The 15214-nt window shown below is 35.3% G+C and overlaps 1 protein-coding gene across 2 annotated transcripts in view; it reads left to right on the forward strand.

Annotated features, from left to right (window-relative positions):
- The window catches only part of LOC120081265 (protein unc-13 homolog), a 70901-nt gene that overhangs the window by 12247 nt on the left and 43440 nt on the right, over positions 1-15214 (forward strand). For both annotated transcript variants that reach the window (XM_039035992.1, XM_039035993.1), the window contains 3 exons: positions 4440-4649; positions 5264-5365; positions 11009-11239. In XM_039035992.1, coding sequence (XP_038891920.1) covers positions 4440-4649; positions 5264-5365; positions 11009-11239 — 543 coding nt within the window. The remainder of the gene's footprint in view (positions 1-4439; positions 4650-5263; positions 5366-11008; positions 11240-15214) is intronic.

Here is a 15214-nt window from a genome sequence, read left to right on the forward strand (position 1 = left end):
GGCCTAAGAACGAATGAAGAGATATGTCGATCAACATCGCAGGGAGGTACAATTCGAGGTTGGAGACTTAGTATTCCCAAAACTCAGGCCACATCGACAACACACACTGGCTCAACGGAGATGTGAGAAGTTAGCTCCTAGGTTCTATGGACCATATAAGGTGGTGAGCAAGATCGGAGCGGTGGCCTATAAACTGGAATTACCTAATGATGCTAGGATTCATGATGTTTGCCATGTTTCTCAATTGAAACGTTGCCTGGGAAAAATAGCGCGAGTACAAGCCTAAGCACCTGATCTCATAGATGAATTCGAACTACAAATACTACTGGAGACCGTCTTGGGAGTACGTTGGAACACTGAGTTGCTAAGAGAAGAATGGTTGGTGAAATGGAAAAAGTTCACGGAAAGCGAGGCTACATGGGAAGGGGTGAATGAAATGAAGATTCAATACCCACTCTTCCACCCTGAGGACAAGGTGGCTGAAAAATTGGGGGTATTGTAAGGCCTCCAATTATAAAGACTTACAAATATAGAGGCAAGAAGGAAAATAGTGAAAGAGGAGAGGATTAAAAGGAAAGGAATTTAGTGTTAGTTAGCAGTGGGATCTGTGGGGCCAGTTGAGAATGAGGTTAAAAGGGGAGGCTACCCCGTGTAGGGAAGGGGGAATTTTTCTGGTAAGGAGCATCTTGCTAGTGGAGAGGATTTTCCAGCCCTCTTGAAAGGTGCTGGTGGTTAGGATATTTTTTTGGATGTTTTTTCTTCTTTCTCATATCAGACTAATGAATGATCTTTTTCTCTTGTAATATCCTTTGAAGTCCATAAATAAATTCTATCAGAGTAATCCTCTGTTCTTGGATAGTTGTGGGAATTCTTTTCTGGCAGGTGGAGTCTTAACACTGCCCATTACTGATCTTGACGGCACATGGTCTTGAAATCTTGAGCCTAAAGGCTTCACCACCAAATCTCTTTACACCCATCTCACCTCTAACTTGCTTGCTTCTTCAGATGTCTTGTTCAAGGCGGTTTGGAGTTGCCCCTGTCTGAAAAGAGTGTAATTCCTTCTATGGGAAGTGACCCACTCATGCCCTAGTACTATGGATAGGCTTAAAAAACGCTGCCCTTGGATCAGCCTCTCTCTCCTTCATGGTGCTGCCTCCGTCAACAGAATTTTGAAACCGTGCAACATGTGTTCTTTGATTGCCCTTTCACTAGAGAGATTTGGTATGAGATTTTGGAAGCTTTTAGCTGGTTGGTGGTTCTCTCATAAGATACTCGTAGCTGGCTTCGATTGCTGATCTGTCACCACCCTTTCAAAGCTTCAAAGGGGCATTTTTGGTGGAGCATTATCAGTGCTGTTTTGTGGAAGATTTGGGATGAAAGGAACTCTAGAATCTTCCAAGACAAAGCTATATCGACAAAGGACATTATTGATATTTGTATACAATATGCTTTTTTTGGTGTAATGATTTATTGGGTATAGATAGTCATAGTTCTTCTTTCCTTATCGCTAATTGAAAACATTTTTTGTATCCTCCGAATGGGCCCCCCTTTTACCTATCCTCTTTGGATATTTTATTCAATCAGTGAAATCGTTTCTTATCCAAAAAAGAACTTCTAATAAATTCAAACCATTTATATTATAACTCTTCAAATTCTAACTTTTCACATTATTATTGAACAATAACTAATTAAGTGATCCATCCATTAGTACTTTCAAGTTAGCTCTTAAAATTTACAAATAAATAAATTTTAAAAAATAAAATTTAATATTAATTATAGTTAAATGTAAAATCGTAAATTTTATAAATATTTTATAAATTATGTTAGAGAACTTTGAATACCGAAGTTTCTCCACATTCTACCTTTTCTTACCTTCAATTATCATTAACAATAGAATTTCAGTAGTTAAATATATTTAAAAATAAAAGTGTAATTATAAGTCACCCGTCAAACATTTTATTAATAAAGAAACTTAAATAAACTTTATGCTTAAAAGTAAATGGGCAAAAAAGGGAAAAACTTAAACAATGTAATTGCAGGAGTACAGACTTAAGCTTGAGCGAATTATTTACATTATTTAGAGGAGTTTAAATAATTTAGATAAATTAAAATCCATAAATTTGATAATCAAAGAATTGAAAATTAAAATTTATAAAAATAAAAAAATATATAATAAAAATTTATAAACCCATAATAAACTTATAAAAAAAGTGTAGTTGAAAAAATATAATAGAAGAACTAATTATAATTCTAAAATGTGCAAATATTTCAAATTAGTTTTGTTTTATATAAACAGTTATGCATTTTTTTATAATGATGGAAATGATATCTAAATTAGTTTATGTCTTTCCAATTACCACTATTTTATCATCTATTCTATCATCAACAGATCTTAATTATTATTAGCATATGCTTCAACATTTATTTATTTATTTATTTTTTTTAGTTTCTTACAACATAACTTTCAAATTGTTGTGAAAAATACATGGAATCTACATATTTAGATTTGAAGGGAATGAAAAAAAGTAAAAAACGTTTGAAATTCTAAATTGTAATTTTAGAATAATTTAGGCAGAGGTATAACTTTTCATATTTCATTCACTTAACTTCTATGTATATATTAAAATTGCATTAATTATTTCCTACCACTTTCTTTAAGAAGTTTATGTTACATATTTCCTACCACTTTTTTTAGGAAATCTATGTTACATTTTATAGTTTTTAATATTTCAATTAAATAAAACATAGGTATTAATTATTTCCTACCACTTTCTTTAAGAAATTTATGTTACGTTTTATAGTTCTTTAATATTTCAATTAAATAAAACGTAGGTCTTTTCTTTTTTAATTTTGATATTATATTGAAGGATTTGTTTCTAAAAATTTATGTTTGTCTAGCATTAACTTTTTTTTAATTACTATATTATTAAGAAATCCAAAAAAAAAAAAAAAGAAAAAAAGAAAAATCAAACGAACTTTGTGATCTAATAAACTTTTCAAACTCAATAAAGATATAATTAGGTTACTAACTTGATTTCATATTATAATGAAAGAAAATTTCTTTCACAAAACTTGTTGCATTCCAACCTTTCAGTTCTTTTATTCCAACTTTTTTATTTTTATTAATTAATCCAATAGATTAATATCCTATTTATAATTGATAAAAAATTTGTGAGGCATAGGGTTACATACGTTTTTTACTCAACAAAACTAACGTAAGCTTGTAATTGATTGGTAAACTTTTGTTTTTCCAACAAATATTTTAAGTAAAATAACAATACATACTAATTCTAAAAGAACTATAGAAAGAGAAAATAGTAACAAAAAAAGGAAAAAAAAAGGACATTAGCTATTCACATTCTTTGTGGTAGATTTGCTTACTTGCTAGACAGACACTAATATTCAACTTCATCAAAAGTGAAGTTGTAAAGTAAAGTAGCAAAAGCTTAGAATCCCTTCGGTTTTATTTTAAAGTTTAGAATCTTAGATCTTGATTCCACACATGCATATCTTGTAACTTGAATTTAACACCAATATCTTGAGATCATTCAAAAATTGGAAAAGCTTTGGGAGCTACGAATTGAGAGAACAAAAATGGAGAAAAAATGGAATTCAAATGTTGGTAAAAAATGTAGAAGAAAACTCCCTTTTGATAATAGTTGAAGGTGAGAGTTACATAATCTTTTTGAATCCGAAAACTTAAAATCCAATATTAATTATAATAAAAGTAAAAATTAAACTTCTTTAAGTGGAAGGAAATAATTTTTTTTTTACATTCTAACATTCTAATATTAATTATATATTCATTATTGATAATTATGGATAAACTAATTAATTTAATATTTATATTTAATTGATAATGGCATATTGTGTAAATAAGTAAAATAAAGAGTGGACAAAAGTATCCAAAAAAGTTTTTTCAACATTCTCACCTTTAATATATTATAGATTATAGATGTATATACACATTTGTAGCCGACATGGGTGGTTAGATCGTTTGGAAGTGGCTAGTTAAACGCTTCATCATGGTGCTCTCTATCCAAATCCTTCGAAGACTCCTCCATTCATGACATTTGCTTAAATTGTAGTGCTTTTATATTTACCGTTTAAGTTGTTATTAAGATATCAGTGGAATTGTATTTAGGTTGTTGAATTACGTTTAAGATTATTTTTAAGATCTTTGTGGAATTATACTTGGGAGTTGTTGAATTTGTTGTAATTTTGGCTTGTTCATTTACCTTGTTAGTTTGTTATTGGAAGTGATGAAGGTGTTAAGGGGGTGTCAACCTAGTTGAGATGCCTGGGTGCACCTCTTGATCCTTTAGGTTGATTTGTCTCTTGGTATTATCTTTGTATTCTTTGAGACTATCTCTTTTCATTATCTTAATGAAATTTACGTTTCCTCTTAAAAAAAAAAGCTGACATTTTGGAATTTTCAGTCTCTCCCACCTTCCACAGGGGAACTTCAACGAATAGAATGCCTGAGATCGCTTCGAGAGATTGCCATTTCACTCGCTGAGAGGCCAGCTCGGGGCGACTTAACAGGTGAAGTCTGTCACTGGGCTGATGGTTATCATCTCAATGTCAGGCTCTACGAGAAACTTCTTGTTAGTGTCTTTGATATGTTAGATGAGGGAAAGTTGACTGAGGTTAGTTTGTTTTGCCTTCTCATTCATCATGTGCTATACTCGTATTGTATGACAAAGCAATGACACCAGTAATCTTCAAATTTACCAAAATTTTAAAAAGCTTGTTTTTATTCGTTTCCTTTTGTGGTTTCTCATTTCACTTTATCTAGTAGCAAGCAAGTTAATTGGCCGAGGTAGATAACTTCCTATATATCATCCAGTTAGGCAAACATGTTTAAAAAAAACCATTCTAGATCCGAACCCTTTTTTAATTAAGCGGGGTCATGCTCTTTAAACACAATTTATGCCTTTATGTTTTATGACTAGAAATTGTTTCTTGATTTCCAGTTTGAGTTTTCATAGAAGGAAGGAAAAAAGAAGAAAAAGGACAGAAGTAAAGAAATGGAAAAGACTCTATCCTAATTTTTTTTTTTTGTTCTTGCTTAAGTCTACTTTTATAGTTTTCTTCCACCCCATCCTTTGAACAATTTTATATCTTTGTCGTTGTTTTAGTGAGAAGTTAATATTAAAAAAGAAAACATGTTCTCATTTACACTTATAGTTGAAAAGAAAATTAGATGCAGTAGTGTGGCATTCTTCTTGATCTGCATGGTGTAACCCGTCTATATTTTCAGGAGGTAGAAGAAATCCTCGAACTCTTGAAGTCAACCTGGCGTGTTCTTGGAATCACAGAGACCATCCATTACACCTGCTTTACTTGGGTACTGTTTCGCCAGGTACGAGAGTCACTAAATTATCATATGAAAATTTTAAGCCATTAGTATTAGGTTAATTCATCATTCATTAATTTCAAAATTTCAGGCACATTTGTGTTTCTCAGATGATGAAAATTAACAAACGAAATAATTAAGTAAATCACATAACCAATATAGAGATCGGTTGCACGTGAGGAATAAGAACGACACATTTTAGAAGAAACTATGTTAATGAACATAAAAGTATTCTATACATGATAATTATAAGGAACTGATATCTTTAACTAAGAAAGAACCAATCATTTCAAGAATGAATCTTAGGTGCTGTATGAACTAGAAAAGGTGGAAAAATTAGTGAACTTAACATTCCCATTGCAAAAATAAGCATGCCTCGTTTTATGATCTTTTCACGCACTCTCAATATCTGTAACTTTGTTTTCTAAAGTAATGCTGCTGGTGGTGGGTTTTCCTTTCTCTGTTTCATTGTTTGTTTTGTGTTATTTTGTTTCGTTTTGTGAGAAACACCAAAGGAAAGCATTCGAATCACAGAAGCAGGGAAATAGGTGATCTTCCTCCCGAAACCTTAATGATGGGAAATACAAAGAGGGCCCCATCCAAGATTGATGAGAAAAACAGGAAAATAGAGAAGTTCGCATGGTGTAGTGGGTCGCATACGATGCAGAGGCAATATCAGGCCTCGCCAGAGGAGGAGATATGAAGAAGATGAGAAGGAAGGAGATATGAAGAAGATGAATTTAATATGTTTTTTTCCACATCACTGCCACCTCATTTTTCTATTAGTCAAATAACACTCAAGAGACCATTTAGAATCGTTTCACAAACGTAATAGACTAAAGTGTATGTTTTGAAACTTAGACCAAATAGGAAGCTAAGTCAAACCTCAGGGACCAAAAGTGCATTTTGTCCTCAGATCAAAATAGCTATCAAAAGAGCTTCTCTTATCTTTGAAGAGGCGCTTGTTTCTCTCATTCCAAGTGATCCATAAGAAAGCTCGTATCATGTGCATCCACATAAGTTTCTTGTGTTCGTTGAAGGGATGACCGGTGAAAATGTATGTGAGAACCCCATGTGGGTCTTTAGGGAGGGCAGTAAACCAACCAAAAGAGAGAAAGATCTCCTTCCAAAATCTCTCCACAAAGGGGCAATGTAGAAAGAGGTGACTAGATGAATCGGGGCTGGACTTATAAATGTGACAGAATTGGGGAGAGATGGCTATGTGGGGGAGGTGACTATATTTTTTCACTAGCGTTGATGGCATTGTGACTAACTTCCCAAATGAAGATTTAAACTTGAGTGCATAGAGTTTTGAAAGCAGGAGAGGCTTGAGAATGAACTCATAACAAGACTGAGTTGCAAGCTGCCAAAGTAGGAGCCTCCCCAGAATCCGAGCCAGTTGATCTAATGCAACCAATTATCACCAAAACAACCTAACAACTTTCGACAAGTTATGTTAAAACTGTCGCAACTTTTCTTTGACTCTTGAAATAAAATTGCGACCAAAAAAATTTCTTTAGGAAAGGATGGAAGGCTTACCCAGGAATCAAACAATATTTTTCAATCAAGGAGGAGAATTTAGGTGGGAGTTGTGAACTTTGGAAAAGTGTTGCAACATCTTCAACTATATCTTCATCAGAGTGGACTTCTTCCAGCACTGAATTTAAAGCCAAACAATAATTTTCTTCGTCACTTACATTGACAGTGGAGTCATGTTTTAAGTCTTCTTGATTCTAGGAAGCTTTTGTTTGTATAGGAAAAAATAGGCACTTCTTTGATGAACCTCACCTTTGAGTCTGGAAAGGAGATGAGGTGGTGGATGAGGATTTGAGGACTGAGGTGTTGGAGGCAAAATTTTCTATTCCAAAAATGACTCCAATTACACGAGATATAATCCATAAAAAATAGAACAGGAAATAACCTAAAAAAGGAAACAATATTTCACACAAATAGGAATAAATCTACACTCCCCCTCAAGTAGTTGGGTTGTATATAAAATACAAGCCAAGAGTTGAATTCTTTAGAAGTTGTCCTTAGAAGTGCTTTAGTGAGAATGTCAACAATTTGATGACGAGATGGAACATAGGATAATTAGACTCTGTTATTGTTGACCTTTTTAAATATGAAATGACGATCAAGCTCTGTAAGCTTTCTTTTGTCATGATGCACAGGGTTCTTTGCAATGCTAATGGCTGATTGGTTGTCACAAAACATTTTAACTGAGTAATGAGTATCAATTTTCAGTTCTTTCAACATTTTCCGAATCCATATTCCTTCACAAATTCCCAAAGCAAGGGCTCTATATTCAGCTACTGCACTACTACTTGCTCAACCGCTTGTTTTTTACTTTTCCAAGTGACCAACATTTTTGGATCAAGCCACTTCGCCTAAAAAATAGCTTAAACTTTCCAAATCTTTCATTTCAAACTCAGCTGCAAGCATCCTTTTAAGGTTGGGGTTCTCTTCATGATCGTTCCCTGTAATTTTATCGTTTGAGGATTTCACGAATAAGGTACGATCAACTTGACATTGATAGTCGGCTTTCAGTATTCTGGGCCCGCCAAACCGTGTTCCCCCTTTTGGCGGCATTAAACAACTCATTTATTTCATGACCTTTGATATTCCTATCTTGGATGCTCAACAGTTAGTAGACCCCCATCAACTCAGGCGCTTCAATTACTCCTACTCCCAAGAATTTTATTTTTGTGTCAAAAGATCACTCTCCTAACTTCTCTAGGTCAGATGTGCCATTGAATAATAGTCTCTCTCCAGGTTTTGAGTTCGACGAAAGTAGTTTCTCTTTCCAAAGATGCTTTCTCGGAAAAAAGAAGATCAAGCCGGCCATTTCAACTCCACCACTGTATAGGAGGTGTCCACATCTGTTAAAGCCATTCCCTAAACATTTCATTAGGAAAAGGACCTCCTTTCTCAATGCATGGTATGTAATAGTGAACTCTGATTTGCTTGAGGAGTGCTGTGTTTGAATACAAGCTCTTGGCCTTTCATCCAAAAGGTCAGATAAATCCCATTCTTCGTTGATTAATTTTCATCATTTAGTGTTTAAAGTCCCAGGATCAAATGTGCAATTTGTGTGAGGCATTTCAAACAAAATTCCAAGTGTTTCTTGTCCCAAGCAGCTAGACTCGGATCAGTAGTAAGTGCTAGCAGTGAAGACATCGACTGCTCTGAAACTGAGAAAGTTCAAGAAGATACTGATTTTGCTGGGGATTTTGGTGAAGATATACACAACCTGTTTCAGTCAGAAAGACTGAAAAGACTATTGGTTAGATAGGAGCCAAACTTTAGTCCCCTTATCAAGAAGGATATCCCTCAACATTTGATGTCAATTATTGAAGCTTGTGACATAATTCTCGGTTGAGACGTGGAGGCAGAGTACAGTGGTGTAGGAAGGCCGTAATTTATTTTGCCCTTGAACTGGTGCTAGAAAATTTGATGGAGCTGGGGTTTGGTCTATTGAAGCTGACGGAGTTTTCACAGTAAATTCTTTGTGACTCACTTGTCCTATGCTACCCTTTTAGACAATCAGTTGAAGAAAGCTCTTTGGAAATCCAAAAGCCCTCGGTGCATGAACATTATGATCCTGGTTGGCTTTCCACATCATGCTTGGAGTTCACATTCAAGAATCTTTTGCTCTGAAAGCTCCATTTCTTTTGAAGTTCAAGTTTTGGCTTCTACTGGATGTCTCTTCGGTTGGAAAGCCTTTTTATTTTTTATTTTGCTGTTTAGCATAGCCTTTTATTATAGAAGGATTAGTGTTTCAATTATTTCATAGTATTGGTTTAGTTTTGTTCTTGTATTTCCAAGTATGTTAAGTACTTAAGTAGTCCAATGGCTATGCTAAACAGCTCCCAAAAAGGAAATCAAAACAAGAGAGCACATAAACTATAAAGCCAAAGTCGACAGTAGACCAATGGGCAAACGAGGGAAGAAGTTTGATCTTTTATATTCTAATTTTTGTTGCTCTTTGTGTAATTATTTTGTTTAATGAAGAAACATGAAGTGTTTTCATAGGTTGAGTGGCTAAAAAATGAGCCATGCAAATTTATGTCTGGCAGACTGTGCAATCACACATACAATACATACAAGTAGAAAATATTTTTCGAAAATTTTGAACAAACCTTAAAAGAATTGTTCGGTTGATGATGAAGTTGAGTTACCAGATTCGTCTTTTCCTGAAGGTTATGATTTAATTGAGAAAGTAGGTGTTTTTGATGAAGCTTTTATTTTATTTTATTTTCTTTGTTAACTGATATCATCATTGGCACTTCGAGCAAGCTTTTACTAAGGAACCATATGGTTTATTAGAGTCTGCTAGTCCACTTAGAGGATTTTGGTTAGCTGACTGGAAGGTTGATAAAACCATTTCCGTTCCATTTCACTTGGAAAAAGAACTTCCAGTAGTAGATTAGCTTTTCGAGTGTAATTCTGATAAGTTAAAGGAAGACTGCATTTGCCTTTTGGTGCCTTCATCCCAACAGCATGCTTCTCATATAAACAACAGTAGGCAGACACCAAAGTTATCAGACATTCAACTCTCGCTCACCCTGGTTCAAATACTATTCTACTTTTCCAATGAAAGAACAGTAAAACATTGATTTAGATCCAGATGAGGATTTGATTTTTAGAGTTAGTATTGAAGAACCTGAATTAGTTTCTCCTGAAGCAGAGCTTCCTGAGCTTTCTTCAAAGGATATAGTTGGGGAGGCTTTTGAAAATTTATTTGTAGACAGAAAAAAGAAAAAATCAGAGTGCAACAGGATCAATGGTGGAAGCCTCCCTTGCAAATTCCATCTAAATTTTCCTATTTGGTTGACTTTTGTGGGCTTCAATTGATAAGTATCCCATCCAATTCTTCATCGGTCTCAGCTTGATCGTGCAAAGCTTCTCTAATTTGACTTGAACTATCCCCTTGGTTTTATTATGGTCTTGGGTTTACTTTCATTTGTGTGGCAGTATAGCATTTATTGCAGACAGAAAAGTTGTTATTTTGGTCTTGTTGCAAAGTCGTTGGCAGATCACATTTTCTCTTGGGGTTATGTGTTGTAGGCCTTTCTCTTGGTAATTTGGTTAGACAGGCCTTGTTGTTGGGTTTCTAGGAATTTTTCTCACGATCTGATGTGTTTTGCTCGTTTGAAGTTAGATCGTCTCAAAGCCTCATCTTGTCACACTTTTTTTTCCATTTTTGCAGGCTCCTTCATGGAATATTGGGTTTGTTTATTTTCCTTTTATCGATGTTCTTTAGGTATTCTTTTCTTTTCTTTTCTTCCTTCGGGATTTATGTACTTCGAGCATTAGTCTCTTTTCATTTCACCAATGAAAAGTCTTATTTTCTTTGGAGATAAGATAAGGAGTGCTTATCTTATATGGAGTAGGAGTACATCATGGGGCTTGGACTGAATCAAATCATGGAGATGAAATCCATATAAAAGTTTATGAGAAACAAAGTTTTTAACTGAGAATATGGTTATTTGAACAACTGCATTAGGTAGTCTCCTTTGTTATTGAATCTACTAAGCACTAAATGTCTGACATATTAAATTATGGGTTGTCTTGTTTCTGACATCATGGATTAATTTTCTTCTGATTTTAATATTTTGATTTTCATCATTATTTCATCTTGTATTACAGTTTGTTATTACATCCGAGCAAGGCATGCTGCAACATGCAATTGAGCAGTTGAAGAAAATACCATTGAAGGAACAAAGGGGTCCACAGGAGAGGTTACACTTAAAAAGTTTGCATTCGGAACTGGAGGAGGAAGGGAGTTCTCGAGATTTTTCTTTCTTAAAATCCTTTATTGTTCCAGTCCAGAGCTGGGCTGACAGGCTGTTAGGAGACTACCATCTGCACTTTTCTGAGGTTCGGTAAACCATTTTCTTGCTGCAAAACCTGGATTGGAGCTGTGAGTTTTAACTTTGTTAAGTAGGAAAAATTTTCTTGCCCAGACCACGTAGGGTCTTTAGCATTGGTGCTTAACCAATGAAATTGTTGCATCTGTTTAAAAGTAGACTTCAAAAATGCTTTATTTGTTCAACCATTGTGAGTATTATGCTTGAGTTTGATTATTGGAATTTTAGATCTGTTGGATTGATTTTCATTTCATTGGCTTATGAAAAAAATTAACCCAACTAACTCATCAAAGGGTTAGTTGCTATGGTCTTTTGCTGTCAAAGTCAAAGCCTTACTCGATGAACTTTGGTTTGAGAAGAATCGAAGTGAATTTTTCTTTTCATGTTATCTGTTTTATTTTGGGGACTTTTATTTCTCTAATTAATCATTGGTCTAGTTTAGGATACTCTTGAGATTGTACTGTTTAGGTTTCCTGTTTCTTCTTTTTTGATTCCATGTATTTTAAGTGTTAGCCTCTTTTCATTTATCAATGAAAAGTTGTGTTTTCTTTAAAAAACTCCAACTCATCCATCATTTTTTTTTTCTTGTATGTTAAGTTTGGAATACCTTCTAGTTTAAACACTTTTTATTTTATTTTTGTTTTTCTCTATATAAATATTTTCAATAAAACACTTTTATATCTTATGTTTCGTAAAGGAAAATTATTTCAAATAGCAAAACTGCTGAAAATATTTACAAAATATAGTAAAATTTTAGAATTTATCAATGATAGGCACTGATAGACAATGATAGATACTGATAATAGTCTATCAGTGCCTATCGTTGATAGATTTTGAAATTTTTTATATTTTGTAAATATTTTGGTTCATTTTTCTATATTTGAAAACTACTATTTTCTAAAAGTACTTTACATTATAAATTTTTTTGGTTAAACTGTATTTAAGTTTTCTACACCATTTATTAGCTTTATTATATTTGCTGGTTTGGTCTTCGTGTGCTTTCTTGCACTGTTTTTTTTTTTTAAATTTTTTTTTCACTTCTTTTGGAGTTTTTATCTTTGAACATTAGTTTATTTTCATTTCCTTAAATAAAAAATTCGTAAGATAGAGTTAAGCTTGGGACGTATATATTTATTTTTGAAATGGAAACGAAGCTCGCCATTGAATTAATGAAGTGAGACTAATGCTCAAAATACAATATGGATACAAAGAGCATAAAAGAACAAAAAGAATGGATTAGGAGGTGCACCTGAGCATTGATTAGGTTGACACCCCTTAGCACCCACATAAGCTTGGGACATATTTAGTTTCATAGTTATTGACTAACATAGAATTCACAAACTCTCCTTTTTTCTTATTAGTTAACAAGACCATACCGATAACTTTTTCTTTAAGTCATGCTCTTTCCTCTCTCCTCTCTCCCCCTCAACCCTTTCCTTTCCTTAATTAGTTCCGACCACCATGCCCACCACCACCATGCCTCCCCCTCTGACCACCCTACCCTCCACCACCACTTGATCAATTCTTATTGATTGGAAAAATTCTCACTTTTTCCGATTGCACCAATCAAAGGAAAACACTTAAAGATTACTAAACAGAGCCGATCATCCACAAATTCTCTCTTTGTCTCACCAAAGGCTCTAGATTGGCTTGCTTTTATCTTTCAATTCCCTCTATAAAGATCCCTGCAACTACAAGTTCTTTAGGAAGCTGATAGATGAATGTGATACTCTTTGGCTGGAAAAACACAACGATAAGAATGGCTATTTTGTTGAGATCACTCTTTTAGGGCAATTTGGTCGCTGCACTAACCTCTTCATCCCATCCATGGAAGAAAAAATGGGCTGGTTTTCATTTTTTTCCTTGCTCTCAGACTACCCCGACTATCCTTTTCCTCCCAATAAATCTACAACCATATAAAAACCCGAATCATACAGTACTGTGGCCCGACCAAAGCAACCAATCCCCCTTTGGTTAACAAGGCCCCAGCTCTATGCAAGAGTGTCAACCCATCTCCCATTCACCCACAATTTGATTGGAAGGCGGTGGTGATTGTTCAACGTTATAGACTGTGATTCTTGGCCACCTATTTGCAACACTCTGAAGTCATCTCTCTGTTAGGAACCAAAGGTAGTATGAGATGCCTTTGTCCCACATTGGTTAGAATGGGATGACCACTATGGTACCCACTCCAATAGCTAGCTTTTGGGGTGTGGTTCTTGAAGTTGCTTAAGTACCTAACAATGGTACTAGAGTCGGTTGCCGACGTTCCGGAGTGGAAACGGCGGAGGGTTTTGACCGGGTGAAGTACCGCCAGAGTAGTCGCCGGGACATCGGCTTTCCGAGGATGGGGTATTGTTAGGAACCAAGGTAGTATGGGATGCCTTTGTCCCACATTGGTTAGAATAAGATGACCAATGGATATCACGAGGCAAAAAGGGCTTTGATCTAAACGGAAAATGTCTCTCTCCCCTCCCTCCCCTCCCTTTCCCTCCTCGTCCCAACTCAGCCTCCCTCCCCCTCTTCTACCCACCCCGCCGGTATTCACTATGGATCCTCACCCTGACCGCGCCCCTTTCCCTTCTGTTTCCCTCATCTCCTTCACTCTTAGGTGGTTTTCCTTCCTGCAGCTCGCTGGGCTTTGTGTTTGTGTGATTTTCGGCTATGGAGATAAAAAATTGTAGTATTCTGGATCACTTTTTCTGTATGTGGCAAGAGGGTTCCGGGTTCCTTGTGGAAGATCTGAAAAGAGGCCAATCCATGTTCCTTTCTATGGCCTCAGCTCTTTGGCTTAAAGAAAGCTTTAGAAGACTGCTGTTTGGTCCAACTTTTGAATTCTTTTTGCTAAAGGAAAGAGTGGACGAGAGTTTCATCCGTTTTGCCAAATTCCGAGCTAATGATATGTGGTTTGTAGAGTGTGCAGTGTGGCTAGCCTCAGGGGGAAGAAAGAATATCCACGTTCCGTATGGTGTTGATAAATCTGGTTGGCAAGAGTTCAAGGACATGATTGAAGCCGGCATTCACATCTTCAAAGAGCCACCTGTTCAACAAGTAAGTTTTTCCTCCCTTAAACTTCCTTATGAGATTGCTCAGGTCAATAATACTCATTCAAAGCTCCTTCTAATAGATCATCAAGAGAGAAGTTACTCAGAGGTGGTGAAAGGGAGAAAAGAGCTCCCTCAGTTGGTTTCAAAACCCCAAAGCTTAACGTAGTCTCACATCAGAAGTCCCCTGTTCAGAGATTAGTAAAACAGAGTAAGAGCTCTTTTTGGATTCAAAAGGATCATGAAGTTCTCAAAGAAGATTTTAGTAGCTTATGGATCATCTCAAGACTCCTGGTTTATAATGATTGGAAGGAAATTTCAAAAGTGTTGAGTGAGACCTTCAATTCCAGTGTTACTATAAATCCTCTGTTTGCAGATAAAGCTTTAATTAAGGTCAGTAATGGTGATTTGAATGCTCTGATTTTAAACCCGAGCAAATGGCAAATGCTTGGTCCGTTTCATTTGATGTTCGAAAAATGGAATCCGTCAAGGCATGGAAGAACCTTACTAATGAAAGGATTCAGAGGCTGGTTATCAATCAAGAACCTTCCACTAGATTATTGGGGAAGAAATACGTTTGAAGCCATAGGTGCTTATTTTGGGGGTTTGGAATCAATTGCTTTAGAAACTCTCAACCTCACAAATTATTTAGAAGCCAAAATTCAAGTTAGACGAAACCTCTGTGGGTTCATGCCGGCTACAATCGAAATTAAGGATGAAAATCGTGGTAATTTTTATTTAAATTTTGGTGATATTGAATGTTTAGAAGCTCCATCCTAGTCTGTTGGGAATTAATTCTTTAAGGATTTTTCTAATCCAATTGACCTTGTTCAGTTGAATCAAGTTACTAAAGATGAAGGAGTCAATTTCCATTTAGATATTTCAGATTGGACCTTCCTTGTCTCCTCTCAATCCAAGCCGAATTTCTCAAGAAACCCGAA

The sequence above is a fragment of the Benincasa hispida genome, chromosome 7 (genome assembly GCF_009727055.1).
Source record: "Benincasa hispida cultivar B227 chromosome 7, ASM972705v1, whole genome shotgun sequence".
Classification (NCBI taxonomy): Eukaryota; Viridiplantae; Streptophyta; class Magnoliopsida; order Cucurbitales; family Cucurbitaceae; genus Benincasa; species Benincasa hispida.